At 41.2% G+C, this 16,912-nt stretch overlaps 3 protein-coding genes and 1 long non-coding RNA gene across 6 annotated transcripts; all 4 read right to left on the bottom strand.

Annotated features, from left to right (window-relative positions):
* Positions 1-2,535: 2,535 nt before the first annotated feature.
* On the bottom strand, positions 2,536-3,252 carry LOC115667763 (photosystem I reaction center subunit V, chloroplastic). Its single transcript, XM_030589309.2, has one exon. It carries the CDS (start codon positions 3,146-3,148, stop codon positions 2,654-2,656), a length of 495 nt encoding a protein of 164 aa, XP_030445169.1. The 5' UTR covers positions 3,149-3,252; the 3' UTR covers positions 2,536-2,653.
* A 1,187-nt stretch (positions 3,253-4,439) lies between these two features.
* LOC115667516 (uncharacterized WD repeat-containing protein C2A9.03) lies at positions 4,440-8,645 on the bottom strand. Of its 3 annotated transcripts, none has more exons than XM_030589083.2 (10): positions 8,420-8,645; positions 7,210-7,357; positions 6,868-7,035; positions 6,643-6,729; positions 6,247-6,381; positions 6,055-6,165; positions 5,649-5,740; positions 5,458-5,563; positions 5,254-5,340; positions 4,440-5,162 (listed from the first exon to the last, which is right to left on the bottom strand). In XM_030589083.2, the coding sequence occupies exons 2-10, from the start codon at positions 7,333-7,335 to the stop codon at positions 4,749-4,751; spliced, it is 1,326 nt and encodes a 441-aa protein (XP_030444943.1). In that variant the 5' UTR covers positions 7,336-7,357; positions 8,420-8,645; the 3' UTR covers positions 4,440-4,748. The 3 variants fall into 3 exon arrangements, with proteins under 3 accessions (XP_030444943.1, XP_030444948.1, XP_056164909.1); XM_030589088.2 differs by having other exon boundaries at positions 7,210-7,354; positions 8,420-8,547; XM_056308934.1 differs by lacking the exon at positions 8,420-8,645 and adding an exon at positions 8,254-8,392 and having other exon boundaries at positions 7,210-7,354.
* A 4,993-nt stretch (positions 8,646-13,638) lies between these two features.
* LOC115667771 (ubiquitin-conjugating enzyme E2-17 kDa-like) lies at positions 13,639-16,287 on the bottom strand. Its single transcript, XM_030589318.2, has 5 exons — positions 16,149-16,287; positions 15,223-15,325; positions 14,602-14,729; positions 14,322-14,426; positions 13,639-14,109 (listed from the first exon to the last, which is right to left on the bottom strand). The coding sequence occupies exons 1-5, from the start codon at positions 16,284-16,286 to the stop codon at positions 13,966-13,968; spliced, it is 618 nt and encodes a 205-aa protein (XP_030445178.2). The 5' UTR covers position 16,287; the 3' UTR covers positions 13,639-13,965.
* Positions 15,435-16,091, bottom strand: LOC130137435 (uncharacterized). The gene is made up of 2 exons (XR_008815876.1): positions 15,960-16,091; positions 15,435-15,516 (listed from the first exon to the last, which is right to left on the bottom strand). It is a non-coding gene; the product is annotated as an uncharacterized LOC130137435 (long non-coding RNA).
* Positions 16,288-16,912: the final 625 nt, after the last annotated feature.

The following is a 16,912-nucleotide window of genomic DNA, read 5'->3' as shown; positions in this document are numbered from 1 at the left end:
AGAAAATGATAATAACCAAAAAAAAAAAAAAAAAAGAAGAAGAAAGAGGAAGAAAACAAAAAAAGGAGAAATGGGAGAGAGACAGAGAGAGAGAAATATCCAATCAAGCAAGAAGGAGTTGTGACTTGCGAGGCAATTATCCTCTCCTTGGTGATTTTGCTCGCTAATTAGAAAAGGATCTTTTTGGGGATTAATAAAAGATTGAGATTATCTTGTTGGGTACGTCGCACTTTCCTCAAATTAATTTTTTTTAAGAATGCTCAAACTCCAGAATCTCTCCGCAATATCCCTTGAATTGTAGATCTTTTTTTCTTTTCTTTTATGGCGATAAGCCTAGTGAATTCGCAAAGCCTCTTTACTGATAAATTATAAAGAAAAAAAGCCAAGGAATCCATATGATGGTATGGGATACACAATTAGCATAAGATTACTATGGCAATCCACGATTCCACATGCACGGTTTCCTTATTTAAAGGCACATAAGATGTCAATTACCAACGGAAAAAAAATACCAAAAGAAGGAGGACAAAAATTTGCCCTCTAATTATACTTTGTTCCACGCGGTTTCCACTTTGACACTTCAGCTTCTTAGCCGATGTCCATATTTACCCCTTAATTTGAGATTATTTACTTCATGCCTAGCTTACCACCTTGGGAAGTCATAGGATGGGAGAATGTTCGAACCCTCTGTCTTTGCTTAGATTTCTGCTTGTTTCATGAAAAATGAATGATTCGAAAAAATATTTTTCTAAAAAACGATCGCTTATATCACTCTAAACAGTTGACCGATAAAAAATATTTTAGTCGCCAACAATAATATATGTGTAAATACTTTTGTGGATAATGAAAATATTTTTCGTTCGTTCATTTTTATCAGCAATATAAGCAATTGTTTTTATGAAAATGTTTTGCAAGTCGTCCATTTTTCGCAAACAAACGCACCCTCAATTACTAGTCGGATTGAATTAGACCCATATGTTGATACCGACTCGTAAGCACTTCTATTTATGTGATTAAGAAGAAAGCAATAGGGACACACGTTGAAGTATTTTTTTTCCAAAGAGGGTTTCACGTATTTGACAGCTACGTGGGTGGAGCTAAGTACTGTTGGGACTCAATTTCGCTTTAAAATTACGTACAAATCGAGCATGGATAAAGTCAATCCGATTAGCAATTTCGAAATTTCGAATCGGAGATTTGATTAGCCTGTATAACAAACAAACCGTGTAGTTTTGTTATGTGTAATCTTCCTAAATTGATCTTATGTGCCTTCAGAAAATCGTAATAACCCCATTCGATCCATAAGATAGGAATCAACTTGATTGGACCACGACACCATGTCCGACGCGCTTTTCTTTTTTGGTCGAAAGAAAGATTTTATTTCACGCGAAAAAGAGGTACATAACTTCAAGATAAGTATGCTAATTGCACAATCGAAAGATAAATCAATTTTGTACAGTCTGTAGAGACTCGCTTCCACAGAGACGGGTTTGTCCGGCGGCCGATCACCGAATCTCGTATCATCATCGGTGGTGATGAGCACACGCCAAGATTTCCTTCCCTAGTAGCTACCGCTTTGTCAAAAGGCGGTGCGCGCCTAGGTTCAGTCTCCCAAGCACCATTTCCGTATAGATACGATAACAATAACAACACCGACGAGTTGAAAGAACACATATAACAACACCATCACTCAATCCTCGTGCACATACATAACTTAAATCGATGAGCAATTCAGTTCTTTTACGAGCTTTTCCCTTCTTTGGTCCAAATGCAAAATCAAACTCAAAGCTGGAATTCAATGTAATTCATCAACCGAGATTCCTAAGCCAACCATTGACCCGAGATCAGATGAATTACGAAGTCTCAGCTTTGACTATTCTCGTTGTCTCCCGTCATCCCCGTCTTACTCACGCATGCCTATAAAATTTCCATAAAAAAGTATCGCTCTTCAATTATTTTCGCAAAGAAAAATATCTTTTTAATCGTAAAGACGGGCTACCCGTGTCACTTAACATTACACCAAGCGAAAACGGCATATAGAAAATAGACAGACGAAGAAATTGTGATCGTTTTAGGACATGAATCTAAACCGTTGCACAAACGAAGAAATTCAATTTAATTTTATGCGAAAGTCTACCGGAGATTTAGCGACCTAATAATTATGTTTTTGAATAACAACTTTTATTTTGACAATATGCTATTTGGGTTCATTTAATTAGTCAAAACTAACTCGTATGCTTCAGAAAATGTAAGTTTTGCGGTCAGACATGTCAATTCTCAATACGTGCTTTTGTATAGTATTTTTTTTCTTTCTTTCTTTTCTTCAAAAGGAGGAGACCAAACCGTGACGAAACTTCTATACAAGTAAACCCTGTCAATGATGTAATCATGAATTCATACTTGGCCAGGCTGAAATCGATCCCAAAGCAAAATCATATCTGGACCTTAACACAGAGAACTGAATCGCAGAAAAGAATCGCAGAACTTCACGGTTCACACAGTAGGATTCCAACAGAAGGAGCTGACGAGAGGAGCTGGAAGAAAGCAAGCTAATATAGAGGAGCGACTAATCCATGATAAGAGAAGCTATACAGATACGGGTTCTTGACTTTAGTGACTGAATTACGACAAAACCACGCGAGGGGAGCGGGGTTCAACCAAAGAACTTGGGGTCGTAGCCGTTGCTGCTGGTGGCGAGGATGTAGTAGGCGACGATGTGGCCGATGGAGCCCCAGGCGAGGACGTCCACGATGTTGAAGCCGACGGGGTCGTTGGACTTGAGGAGGTTCACGTACTCCTGGGCCCTGACGTCGCCGGCCTCGAAGTGGGTCTTCCCGTTCTGCACCGGCACCTGCTTGGCCACGTTCTCCCTCTGGAAGTTGAAGAACACGAACCTCCCCAGGAACAGCGACAGCCCCGTGCTCAGGCTTATCACCACCGGCGCGCTCAGCTCCGCCCGTATCGCCCCCGACCGCCTCGGTGCGGCGGCGGCGGCGGCGGCGGAGGAGGAGGAGGAAACCTTGGTGGCCTTGTTGGCGAGGGGCCTGAGGCCTTGGAAGGAGATGTTGGCGGGAGAGAGGCCGCTGTCGTGGCGCCTCGAGGTGGCGCCGGCGGCGAGAGAGAAGACGGCGGAGGATGCGGCGGCCATCGTCGGAGAAATGTTGGTGAGTGTGCGGAGGGTTGTGGGTGGAAGCAATGGAGGAGGGAGAGAGATGGAGTGGAGGGGATAGGATTGATATGATATGATATGATGATAAAAGGTGGGAGGGGTGAGGAGAGAAAGGTTGTGAGGATGGAAATTGAAGAGAGAGAGATTTTGGGAGGTGACGTGGACGGATTTGATTGGCCCTTTTCGGATGAGAGATTTTTCGTTCCATGTGGCGCCTAAGCCGGCAAGGAGAAGAGAAGAGGAAACCAAACAGTATCAGTTCATCTTCCAACGATAAAAAATAATAGAGAAAGTTAGATCGAATTTAAGGAGTTAGAGAAGGTATATACATCTAGCACCTCTAAGGTTTTAAAAAAATTTCAAGGTATACCTACGTTATTCAAACTTGCTATTAGACCTTTGACGTTGAACGCGAGTTCCTCTATAAATAGATGGCGATCGAATAGACTCAAGCTTGACAAAAAATTTTGATATTCGATCGAGCTCCAACTGGGTTTCGAGCATCAAATAGGCAAGTCGAGGCGAGCTCGAACTTGGCACCGTATCAGCTCAACTTAACTCGAATCGCTGACACCCCGTCCCAAAGAAACTGCATTTTCCGATTAGCGATGTGGTGTGTAATTCTTTTATTGTCTCCATTGGATATTGTCTTCTTAATCATGTGGGAGTCTTTGCACATGATCATTAAGAACTCGTTGTTTCTTCATAAGCTTCCAGAGTTTTTCTCGGTAGATAATATTGGAGCTAATTTGAGACCCCCGTTAATCTGATGGACGGGTCAAACATTGTAATCATTACTGATAACTACTACACGACCGGTGGGAGTCGACACCGAATTTCGTTAACATCTTCCATGTCCAACCAAGTCCGTGCTTTGGTCCTTTCGTCTTACAATCAAATCAACAAATGTCGATAAAATAGACATGCATCCGCATGTTGCGCAGGATTAAAAGATAAAAAAGAAGTTATCTTATCTTAAAACGAATAATCATAATAAAAAAAACTAAGCACCGTTAAGAATTTGGGCAGTCATTTGCTCTTTAACATAAATGCAGATTTTATGAGAAAATTTGAGTGGTCGAATATGATTAATTATAATCAAAGACAAATGATTAAGGTGAAGAGTCCATGATAAATGCTCATCAGCGAATAGTACACGTAACCTCAACTGGCGCTTAGGTGAAGCATTTTGTGACAAATGCAACAAATTTCTAAGTTTGAGAGAGGCAATCTAGCTATTATGAGTCTAATGCCTCATTAGAAGAGGTGATTTTATTAGAAATACTCTTCAGCATGTATTTTGTATAGATTATATTCAAGCTATGACAATGGAGGTTATGCCAATTGGAAGAGGGTCTTCTGCAGAAAGGAGAGCTTGTTTTGAGCATGAGAAGCTCTGTGCCAACTAAAATCTTACTAGACATCAACAATTCTAGTGACTTATATACATTATACAATATTTCACCCTCACAAAATGGAACTCCCCAGTGCACCATGCTCTGTCTACGCACTCACACAAATATCATCCAAAAAGCTGCACAGCCAAAAGAAGATTATTAACAGTGACCGCACATTCTGCTCAGATGAGGGAGTCTAGGTACGAGAAGTTCCGTCGCCGGGCATACTCGAGGAGGCTACCATATGTTCGGTCCCAGACTCCGATGAAAAGCGACTCAGTGTCGGGACTGAATGACATGCCGGATATCTCACCGAAAAAGTCGATCTCCTGCTCTTTCTCGTACCCCGCTTTTGTATCGTAGACATGGACGAAATCTGCAGGTTCTGCCATCGCCATATACCGGCCATCGGATGTATAGCGGATAGACCGTATGGCTCCAAGGTTGCCTTTCAAAACAGCAATCGACTTAGATAAGTTCCGTATGTCCCAAATCCTACAAGTTTTGTCCTGGTTTCCCGTAGCAAAAGTGACGCCATCTGGGTGCCACTCAGATGCAAAGGAGAAATCCAAATGCCCGCATAACGGCATGATTGTCTGCAAAGAATGAGTACTCTGGTAAGTATAAAGAATTCAAATATATCTGATAAAACGAACTAAGCAGACAAGATGTGGAAGAGTATATTACTTTTCCAGTTTTTGCATCAACCAGAATACCATCAGGATCATCGCCAACTATGACAAGGAGCTTCCCATCCGGACTCAAAGAAGTATGCTGCAACCGAATAAATAAATACACAAAAACCCATTCTCAGAAAAAGAGACCAACAATAACTATCGAAACCGAAACCATTTCTCAAATAACCAAAGAAGGAAAATGCAAGACCCTTACATTCACAGGCCAAGGGTAACGGAAATGTTTAGACAGTTCAAAACTTTCCATATCAAAGTCTCTGACTCCACAGTCATTGTTCGATGCTATAAAGTGAATTCCACCGCTGAAAAATTAATAAAAGGAATTAGCATCATATTTAACGGAACTAATTTGACGAGGGAAAGATCATTGAGGTAGCAACACTGGACCTGGGACTGACATATATCTCAACCGCATTTGTGATGGCATTATCATCATAAGTTGTCCTGGAACAGAAGCTAATTCCAGGCCGATCTAGAAACTGCACACCAACAGGATAAGTGATAAAATCTTACCGATAGGTATGCCAATGTTTAACTCACAGCACTCTTTTAAATAATATAATTGCAGCCAAGGCAATTCCCTGATCATCCCACTAAAAAGACAATATATCTGAAAATCACAGCTCTGGATCATATTTGAGAGCATCCATGAAGAAAACTTACCAAATCAAATGTTTAAGCCGAATAATTGGATATTTTGTGAAGAACCCTCGATCTTAATATGCTTATATGCAATCATCTAAACATAGAGAAAATTTTTTACCCAATCTGAGTCCACTGTTACAGAATTTACCTTACATATGAGCTCTCCCTGAAACCCGCCTGCAACTAGAAATCTATCCTTTACTGCTAGAGTACTAACTTGAGTCTGCGTAAATCCTTCCAACAAGCTTCCAGGATGTTTCTGAGAACAAGATTTATCTTGTTAATTAGTAGCTCGCAATAATCATAAACCTCGATAGAGTGATATATGAAGAGTACCCACCTCATTTGGTGCCACATGTCCTGCGAGATTAAGAACTTCAGACTTCTTGCCCGTCAATGAAGACCAATGAACGACAGAATAGTTTGACATCAAGTAAACATCGTGCTTTGATGTTGCCCAAACCAAGTTCCTCAACTACAATGACCAAAAAAGATGATGATATGATCAGTCCTACACCCCGCAAAACTGTAAAAACTTTTAACTTGCCCAATCAATAAAAGAAACCCACTATTGATTGTAATACCATGGGCTGAAATGACCAATTTATTTCAACGTGCAGATATCAATTGATACTTCAGAACCCTAATAGACACTCTAGGGGCTCCCCACCTTAAAAAACTTAAGTAATATGCAGATAAACAACAGCAATAGGATGCAAAACCACCCTCCGCTTACCTGGAAATGAAGAATAGTAGATTTGACCGATCTTGAGTTCCGTCTAAACTCATAAAATGAGTTACCTTTCTCTGTAACTGTGCAATCCTGTGATGTAGACACACACATCAAATGGTTGTAGACTGACATTGATCCAACAAATACACCTACAATCCCTATTATTCCCTATTGATAAAAATGGATGTTGAAAAGAGAGGAAAAGATCGCAAAACAGACTGTTTTTACCTTCTCTGATTTCTCTCCAGACTGAGGAACATTTTCATAATTCTTATATTGTTCTAGCCTAGTCTGCCGGTACTTCCCCCTTGTGATGCTAAGCCTTTCCCAAGGAATTCCCTGAATATCTCTTCCTCTTCTTGCTTGATCAGCAGTAGTATCGGTAAATCTATTATTCTGCGTAAGAGAAATACCCAGCGAATAAAAAGGGGGGAGAGAGAGAGAGGGGGCAAAAATGAGTCACTGCTATGTAAGGGCCGAACTGAAAAACAGTTCAAAATGCTTGAAACACAGATTATAATAAAATGAGCCTTGAATACAATTGTAATGATAACAAAACGGATTACTAACCGACATGTCTAATTCATCAACATCAGATTCTGGGTCGGCCCCACGGAACTCTTCATCAACATCAACATCTTCTGCTTCATAGTCGTCTGCCACATACTCACCATCGTCCCCTTGGTAATGGGACATCTTTATCCCAACAATGAACCTACTGAAAAGCAAATTGACATAAGATTACCAAAAACAAACAGAGAAAGCTACATTGAACAAAATCATGTAGACCTTTCTACACAGTTTGCCAAATGATACAGAGTGCACAATGAAATAAACAAGAAGGGGAGGGCAAAGAACATACGAACCCCAGGAAATTTTTTTTTTTTTTTTGAAAGGACTGAAAAGCGTGTTCACCAGCTCTATGAGGTGAAAAATGGCGGTGCAATCGATACTATAAGGAGCATAAGCTACAACAATCTTCCCCTCGAGCACATGAAACCACCTACACTGATTAATACCCAGGAGCTCATCTTCCCTTGTGACCCAAAACCACAAAAGAAAGCAACAAACAACAAATGATACGCCAATCATACTTATCACCTGTATAAGGAGAAGGGGAGGGTAACATGGCGTTCATGAAACCATGTAGAACCAATTGTCCACACTCCAGAAATGCGAACGCTGAAGCGATTAAATCGCGCTACTTTCGACAGAGCAAATCCCCCACTCAAATTTCGTTCCCCTCTCCCCCCCCAATCCCATCACTGCAACACACTAACAACACGAACAGCAAGGCAGTAGGAACCAACCCATTTGACAAAATACCCTCCCACGCGCTCACAACACTCCTAAGCGCCCCCCACACCACTCACGAGCCACATGCTTTGCGCGAACTCGACACGAACGGCGGAACGGCAACAACCTAATCCCTCCCTACCGGTGCCCCAACCTCGACGACGACAAGTAAATCGCGGCAACAACAAGAGCAAACAAACACCGCGCGCGCACGGGGCCACCGAACGCATGAACCCCCAGAACAAGCTCGATACGCAACAGGAAGCCAAAAGCCGCGGCGCGGCAAAAAGCCAAGAAACAAAAAAAAAGAAAAACAACCCTCGCGGCTCGAGCTGTGGGGGCTAGACGCGGAGCCAAAACCGCGAGACGATGGAAATCGGAAGGGTGCCAGAATCGATTCTCGGGCGACGAAATCGAATCGAATGAAGAGCAAACAAAAACAAAGAACGAACGAAGAACACACAAGAGACCACTGGGGATTCACCTCTCTCGGGCGGATTCGTGCGATTGGAGGAGACGCGGGGGGACCGATCTGGGAACGCCAAAAATCTCGCAGAACAGATACCCGATATCGGACGGAGGTTGCGTCAATATCCCTTTAAGCAGAATTTCATGAAGGAGAAGAAAAAGCGATTTATAGTGAGGGAGAGGGCCAACAGCAACTTGACGGTGACTGGATCCCGTCGAATCCACAGAGAGAGGGAGAGAGAGAGAAGACGGTGCCGATTTATCATTTTTTTTGGCAATTGACGACGAGATTTGCAGAAATACACATGACATTCACGTGTCTCTCCATCTGTAATTTATTATCTTATTTTATCATAAGGAAAACACAATAAAAAATCCCAAATTATGGTACTTGTAATAAATTTATCCTTAACTTTTTTTTTTGTGGTACTAAAAACTCAAAATTATGTCATTTATGATACATTTACCCCATAATACTTTGGCGAGGGCAACTCTCACCCGACCCCAACGCCGGCGGAGGGAAGAGAGAAGAAAGGGAAACAAAAGAAAAAAAAACAGAAAAAGGAAAAAGGCGAAAATGCCCTTAGGCCAAAAGTGTTGTGAGATAAATGTGTCACAAGTGGCATATCACAAAAAAAAGTTCAGGGTAAATTTGTCACAAGTGGCATAATTTAAAGTTTTTTATGGTATTTTTCCTTTAACATAAAATAATGGGTTTTCCTTTTTTTACTCTACCGGCCGGTAATTATCTGGAATTTTTACCTTTAACTTCTCGCGCGTGGGCATTTGATGCGTGTGTGATACCACGGGCTCGAGATGAAATTTGTTGGCTATGTTAATGGATTTTGTTTGGAGCGATTTTCCAAATTTTCTTGCATTTTGCTTTTTGTTGATCTTAAATATTTGAAAGTTTCATCGTACGCAAATGCCCACCAGTAAATTCATATGCAATCCTTTTCACAACTTTCTGAAATTTTTAGTAAAATTGATAAAGACAATAAGAGTATTTCGACTTTCTTAAAGTTGTAGCGGAATAATTCCTAGATCATCCGACTCTTAGCCCGTTTAAACGTAAACAAAAATTTCGTCTTTTGTTCAAAATAGTTTAGCAATGCGAAAAACTTTTGTTCCTAGACATTTTTGCAAAATTTGCCGAAAAACAAGAAGTAAAAAAAAAGTTGCTTCTTGTTTCTCGGCACAATTCCCGAGAATCGCTTTTTTTCTTTTCTTATTTTTGTGTTGTTCTTCCCTCAAATTTGGGCCGGCCGTGGCAACCGGCCATAGCCCGGGCCGGCGAGGGCGTCACGGCCCTCGCAGCCGCCGGAGGCGAGGTCGCCTCGCCCGGATCGGGCGAGGCCGAGCCTCGCCGTGGGTCGCAACGGCAAGGTCGGCCTCGCCTAGAGATGGCGAGGCTCGGCCTCGCCCGGATCCGGCGAGGCCGAGCCTCGCCGTCACGACCCACACCTGCGAGGCTCGACCTCGCCGCCTCGAGCGAGGCCGACCTCGCCGTCGCGACCACCTGGCGAGGCTCTCGGCCTCGCCCAAGCGGCGAGGGTCCACCCTCGCCCTCGCGGCTTCTGGTCAGGCGGTCGCCGACAACCGGCCATGGCCAAAGAAGAAAATGGTAGAAAGAAAAAAAAATTTAACAATTCAAAATATTATTAAAATATTATTTGGTAATAGAAATTTTGTGTAGTTACCAAACGCATTTCTGTTCTTTCTACTCTAGGAATAGAAATTTTGACAGTTTATCAAACGCCTTCAAATACTCGAGAAATTGTTTCCGGGCACGAATAAAAAAAAAAATTTCTGTTCGGAAATAGTTCCCAGAGCACGAATGGTATTCATGCGCACCCTTAGTGCAATTTCTTGTTTCTTTTTCTTTGTAGTTAGAACACCATGATCTAAATAGGACCCATTTGTAATGTGCCGAGGTGGCAACCGCTCAACATTAAATTAGACGTATGCGAGTTCGAAATCAAAAAATGCTTTTAAAATAAATTTGCTTTTCACTGATTATTTTCTTTTTCTTTTTCTTTTTTGAAGCTTGGGTTCACTTGGCAATTAATTGGAGTACATATATTGTGTAAGGACATGAAAGCTTGATATACTGTGTAACTAATATCAAAGTTTGACGACTTAGATTGTAGGATCACAAAAGTTTAACACCCTCAAATGAAATTTACCGTATTTTCGTCCACAATTCAAAATTGTTACGTCATTGGAACATTTTTATATAGATGAAAAAGTTACATATCGCATCTTGTAAATGACGAACCTGAAAGTCTTAAAACATGAAATCGATATGCATATCCATGCATGCCGTGCTTGGGATGAAAGAGGGTAAGGAAACGATGGGCCAAATTCCCTTAAATAATATCAATTTTAATTCAGATCTTAAGTATTGGTCCATATTTTTTGTTGTCTCGTAAAACAGTTGCTTTCAGTTGGTACCCTCATCTAGCCTTGTCAAATTTCTATTCAATGATCCATTGAATATTCGACATGTCATTATATGTGTACTCAGCAACTCTACTGTCATCGTGGCTACTATCGAAATTTGAATAGTATCAAACCAAACTAAACGAAGAAATGTGAGCATTAAGATGCGAATGATAAAATTTCTATTCATCGGCCCTATTTCTATTCCTCATATGAGTTTCTGAGTAAACAAAAAATTTATGTTCCCGAAATAGAAATTCGTTTGATAGATTATTCTTAAATTTATGCTCCCCGCAGCTGTGCGATGGCAACGGGTGGAGGCGGACGGTCGATGGGCGGGCGGTGGATGGGATGAGTGGAGGCGGATGGCCGGCAGGGTGGCAGTGGGCAGCAATGGCGAATAATAAAAAGAGAATTGTTATTTCTTTTTCTGTTTCATAAATAGAAAAGTAGAAAATTTTAACTTCAAACTTATTTCTGAGCTAAAAATTTATCCTGAAAATAGAAAAATGAAATTATTTTATCAAATGGATTTCTGTTTCAAATCTATTTCCGGGAACAAAAAAAAAAGGGAAATAGAATGGTTATAATTCGCGCCCTTAATGTTTGGATTTTGGCTACAAAGATCGAAATTAATGAAGAATTTACCCAGGGCTTCATCAGATCCGAACGTGTCCATAAACTGAAAAAAAAAAAAAAAACGAAATCTTGATCTCACAATTGGTTCGTCCGAAAACAAGGAAAGCACTCGAACTATGTGCAATTCTTCCATGTCAACGTCGCCATGAATCACCGAGTACACATGAAATGTCATGTCGCATTTTAAGAATATCAATTAGATGACAACTTGACAATAGCCAAATTTAGATACCGATAAAAAAAATTGGTGGTTTATAAAGAGACAAACGAAGTTATGGCTAAACTTGAGATTCAAACAGAAGTTTGAATTATTTTATTAGACAAAAGAATTTGAATTAAAATTTAATCCCAAGTTAAAATCGATACTTTTTAAGAAAATTGGACCAAAAGAACTTTGGGATAATTGTCCAAAAAATCCTAAAATTATTGTGCGGTTGCCTATTTAGTCATAAATCTTTTAATTGTTCCAATTTTGTCATAAATCTTTTGACAACTTGCTAATTTAGTTATAAATTTTTTAATTATGTCAATTCAGTCATAAACTTTCTAACGACTTACCAATTTAGTCCTACCGATCAATTTTGATAGAAAATTACTAGCGTATATGCCAACCATCTTACGTGGCGTGGCCAATATTGACATAGATAATTTTTGCATTTTTTTTAAATTTCTTTTTTTCTTTTTTGTTTTCCTTTTCTTTCCCTTTAGCCTGTGGCCGGCTATCGACCACAAGCGAGGTCTCAAACCTCGCGGCCTAGGTGAGGGCATCCCTTGTCGAATTTGGCAATACCGCCCTCGCCGGATCTGGTGAGAGCTCGACTCTCATGGCCTGGGCAAGAGTGTTCCTCACCAAATCCGAAAAAGCGACCCTCGCCTTAGCCGTGAGTAGGGGTGAGTATGGTTCCAGGTTCTACCCTGAAACCTGAGAACCTGACTGATGAAAACTTATAGGTTCTAAGGTATGTAGGGTAGGTTCTAGGTTTCAAAAATTGGGGAACCTGTTTCGACGGGCAGATTCCAGGTTCTAGGTGAAACCTGGAACCTGAAATCTAAATAAATTTTTTGTATTTTTTTTGCCTATGTTTTCACGTGATTCTGTGGTGTTTCATAGCGTTAGATGATGAGTGTATAACCTAAAATCACTAGTCTGAGCTTTCATTTTATGACTTGTTAATGTTTATTATTCATCGCGTGTCTAAATATAAGTTGTGGTCAGCGGATCAAAACAGCAAGTGATGGAACCTGGATAGACCCCAGAACCAACCTGGAACCTATGATATGGTAGGTTCCAAATTTCAAAAAATGAGAAACCTATTCTCATGAGTAAGTTCAAAGTAGAACCTGCATGGAACATGAAACCACTCACTCATAATATCGATTTACACAATGACTTCTCATTTTAATTGTCTTTATTTGAATCATAATATCATGAATGACAAGCTTGTTCGGTATTGTTGCGTTCATTTTCGTTTAGTTTAACTAAAAATTAATTTAAAAAAAAAACCCGTTAGACCCTGAAATCTACTCTAGAACCTGTGACGGGGTAGATCCTAGGTTCCAAGTTCCAACGGATAGGTTCCAAGTTTCAAAAATGAGAAATCTGTATCCGAGTGTAAATTCCAAGTGGAACCTGTAAGGAACCTAAAACCGCTCACCCCTAGCCGTGAGGGTCAAGCCCTCGTCCGACCATGGCCAGTCATCGACCATGGCCGATATTTGCCCACTGGCCAAAGTGAAAGAAAAGGAAAAAGGAAAAAGATGATTTAAAAAAAAAAAAAAGCAAATTTTATTCACGTCAGTGCGAGGCCCCGCCATGTAGAATGGCTGGCATCCATGTTAGCGATTTCCAAACAAAATTGACCAAAATAACTAAATTGACAAATCGTTAAATAATTTACAACTAAATTGACAAATCATCAAAATATTTATGGCTAAATTAATACAATTGAAAAGTTTAGAACTAAAATGACAAGTTGTCAAAAGATTTAAAACTAAATTTAAACAATAGAAAGATTTAGGACTTTTGGAATAATTCTCCCAGAAGGAACTGATTAAGATAGCAAGTTTATTTTCTGTTCGGAAACTTTTCCCAAATGATGATCACCACCACTTTACCAATACCAATGCATTCTTACATACATAAGATCGAAAGAATTCACTACTCAAACCACTATTTTAGTAGGAACTTGTATTAACTCATTAATTGTATTTTGCAGACTCGATGGATCGTAACCATTCAAATCCATCAGCAAGACAATTAAAGCAAGAACATAAACACCCCGACTAAAAACTATTTAAAGACCCGACTCAATTGCACCTCAGTTCCAAGGAATCCACATATACCCTTCTTCTAACCCCCAAAGAGACAATAACAACCAACCAAACTAAAAAGTTTCTCCACAGCAGACCCACTGGTTTCTATTTATTCAATAAAATTACTAACGGCCGGCGAGCTGATGTATCTCATAACCAAAGAGAGCCCTATCCCATCGCGTACTTTTGAGTCCAGGATCGAGCAGTGGTCTCGTACTTTGCCCTGTCCGTCTTGTACATGTGTGCGATCTCTGGAACCAGAGGATCATCAGGGTTCGGATCAGTCAGGAGAGAGCATATTGAAAGAAGAACCTGCATTCGCAAAATATGCAATCAGAGAAGGCAATCAAACCGATTTGCATAACAAAGCACTTTCAATTTGTGCTGGTTACTGGAAGCTCCCCTATCAAGCAAGCAAGGAAGAAGCGGCTCTTAAATGTATTCCCAATTTCCAACATGAGCACAAACAAGATGGTCGCCAAAAAATATCCATGTCAAATAATGCTAATGGACAGGAAGACTACCTTCGATATTGTAAGGGCAGGGCTCCATTGCTCCTTGAGAATATCGAGACAAATGCTACCATTGCTGTTAATATTGGGGTGGAAAACTTTTGTCCTAAAGGAAACCTGTCAAGAATATGCATACATTCTCATCCAAAATCGTTACATAAAACTCAACCGACTGACTAGGCATCAGTTTGCAGAATCCAATTACAATGCCAAGATATGAGTAATTATTGAGAGATACATGACAACACAATATCAAGTCACGGCGTAGTTCAATGAGATAGGGTAAAGTTACCTTGGGTGGCTTGAATGGATAATCGGGTGGGAAATGAATGGAGACAAGGAACACACCCCCAGCAAATGGGCTGTCTGTAGGACCCATAATTGTTGCTTGCCAATGGAACATGTCATCAGCAACAGGACCTGAGTACAAGAAGAAAATAATGATGAGATGCAGAAAAATAACAAATTGCCTTTCAAAATTAGCCCAAAACCTTGCCATCTGCTCGATTTCAACAATGGAAATGAAAAGCTTAGACCTGATATCATAACCTAAACCAAAAGGTGCTAAGCAGTATATATCCTCACATTACGTGAAAAAGAGGTGCCAACTAGTATATACATAACCATATGCGGCGACAATGATCCATGTGCAAATACTAGCTTGCAGTCACCGCATCTACAAATGTCACTCATCCGATAGTTCAAAAACCTCGTCTAATGAATAACTATACCAACTATATTGGCGATTTATACACCATCACATCCCAAACAAAAAGCCCACGCGAGCAGATATGTCTCCAAATAAATTATCATGGAATATGTACACACCATTCATGATTCAAGAAGTAAGAATCAAACAGCTTCTCATTTAAATCAATCAAAGATAAGCACTTAAGCAGCTAAAAATACAAACCAGCACTGCAAGAAACAGGAGGGTCCTTCTGCAGGTCCTTCAACTCCTTGTTAATCCGCTTCGAAGCCATCCCAGAATCAAGAGCTCCTGAAGCCTTTACTTCCTGAATCAAAATTCTGGCCAAGTTAATTCCAGATTGACGAATCCCCAAAAACTTAAGCATACCGTCCACAAACCAAACACGGGCAGGAGCGATCGGCTGCGAATTTCAATTCCACGCAAATGCAAAGCACGATCACCCAGAACCTCATAACATTCAGAAGCAGTGTCACGTCCACGGAATCATTGCCCTCACTTGTTTATGCGCAAACAGGGTATCAGAACCCCGTGTCATTATTTAACCGACTCTAGACAAGTCCTTGTAAGCTAACTCCTCCGCGAACATCAAACACGATCAGAAATAAAACTAGCGAATCAATATCCTTCTCATCCTCTTAGACCAAATAACTACTGAAGCCAGGACAAAGGGGCACGAAGCACCCGCATATTCACAGGTGAGGAGACACCTCGAAGCACCGAACTAAATCGTGACATCACTGTATCACCCAGAGAGAAGTCAAAGCCGACCCACCTCCACAAAAACAAGAAAAAAATGAAGAAAAAACGAGAGACCTAGCAGACGCCCCACTGAAACGCGCGCGCACACACAAATCGACAAAACAAAAAGGGAGCGAAAGAGAGAACAGAAGCACGATCGAGGATGATCAAGCGACGATCGGAGCCGGAAAAGCACGAACCTGGGCGGGAATTTACACAGACGAGCGCACGAGCACGCCGCCCAGCACGAGCGCGCGCGCGCAAAGGGCCGACCCCGCCCCCAGCCTCGAGAGCCGGAGACAAGACGGATCGAGAGCCATCGTAGACAGACACACACACACGCACGCACGCACGCACGCGAGAGATAAAGCGAGAAAGAGAAGGCGAACCTGGAGCGGTGCGGGGGTGCCGCCTAGGGTTCGTGATCGGGACTGCGAGCGAAATCGAGGAGAAGAGCCTGTGGAGGAATCGGGGAAGACGAAGACGAAGGACGGGGAGGGTGGGGGGAGGGGGCGATGTGGAGGCATATAAGAGGAGGGGACGGAGCGTGGCGGTGATTGCGTGCCACGTGTGCTGGGCGCTTGGTGGTGCTTCCTTCCTTCCCAAAGATTTATATTATATTATATTATATTGGGATGCCCATTACATAATATTAAAAAAAAAAAAAAAAAACTTGGCAAAGTGTCGAGCAGGTTTCCTAATTTTCTTTTTTAAATGACAAAACTGGAAAACTTCGTTAGCGGATAAGAACGGAATAACTTTCTTTCCCTTTTTTTATATTTATTGACGAGAGCATCTTTTTATTTTTGTTTTGTTCTGAATCTACAGGGGAAGGTCGTTTTCGGCATTTTCATGTATTTTTTTGATATTATTTAAGGACCTGATAATTGCAATTTAAACCTACGACGGATGGAGGGGGGTAAAAGGGTAACTTCGCCCTTACGCCCCCGCCACGTCTGCATGGGCTCACCGCATGTTTAGGCCCATTACAGAGCGGCCCATAGCAAATGTGGATAACAAAAGTGGGATTATTATAGGCAGAGGGTAGACCGACGCGCGTTTTTATCATCGATTGACCAAAATAACCTTCTGGGTCCCCGTCTCTTTTCTTCACCTTCCATGTTTATTGTTATTAATCATTGATAAAGCATAC

This window comes from Syzygium oleosum, unplaced genomic scaffold (assembly GCF_021117445.2).
Source record: "Syzygium oleosum isolate NSW1041296 unplaced genomic scaffold, Sole_v2.1 Sole_v2.02, whole genome shotgun sequence".
NCBI classification, from domain to species: domain Eukaryota; kingdom Viridiplantae; phylum Streptophyta; class Magnoliopsida; order Myrtales; family Myrtaceae; genus Syzygium; species Syzygium oleosum.
This window is presented reverse-complemented; position numbering and strand designations above follow the sequence as displayed.

Excerpts from the sequence above, each read along its gene's own strand:
- LOC115667516 (XM_030589083.2), bottom strand. The coding sequence starts at position 7,335 with ATGTCCCATTACCAAGGGGACGATGGTGAGTATGTGGCAGACGACTAT. Across the intron at positions 6,730-6,867 it reads CTGGAGAGAAATCAGAGAAG|GATTGCACAGTTACAGAGAA; the intron begins GTAAAAACAGTC and ends TCTACATCACAG. Across the intron at positions 5,341-5,457 it reads GTTACCCTTGGCCTGTGAAT|CATACTTCTTTGAGTCCGGA; the intron begins GTAAGGGTCTTG and ends ATTCGGTTGCAG.
- LOC115667763 (XM_030589309.2), bottom strand. The coding sequence starts at position 3,148 with ATGGCCGCCGCATCCTCCGCCGTCTTCTCTCTCGCCGCCGGCGCCACC.
- LOC115667771 (XM_030589318.2), bottom strand. The coding sequence starts at position 16,286 with ATGCCTCCACATCGCCCCCTCCCCCCACCCTCCCCGTCCTTCGTCTTC. Across the intron at positions 14,427-14,601 it reads ATCCATTCAAGCCACCCAAG|GTTTCCTTTAGGACAAAAGT; the intron begins GTAACTTTACCC and ends TATTCTTGACAG. Across the intron at positions 14,110-14,321 it reads CTGCCCTTACAATATCGAAG|GTTCTTCTTTCAATATGCTC; the intron begins GTAGTCTTCCTG and ends TTGCGAATGCAG.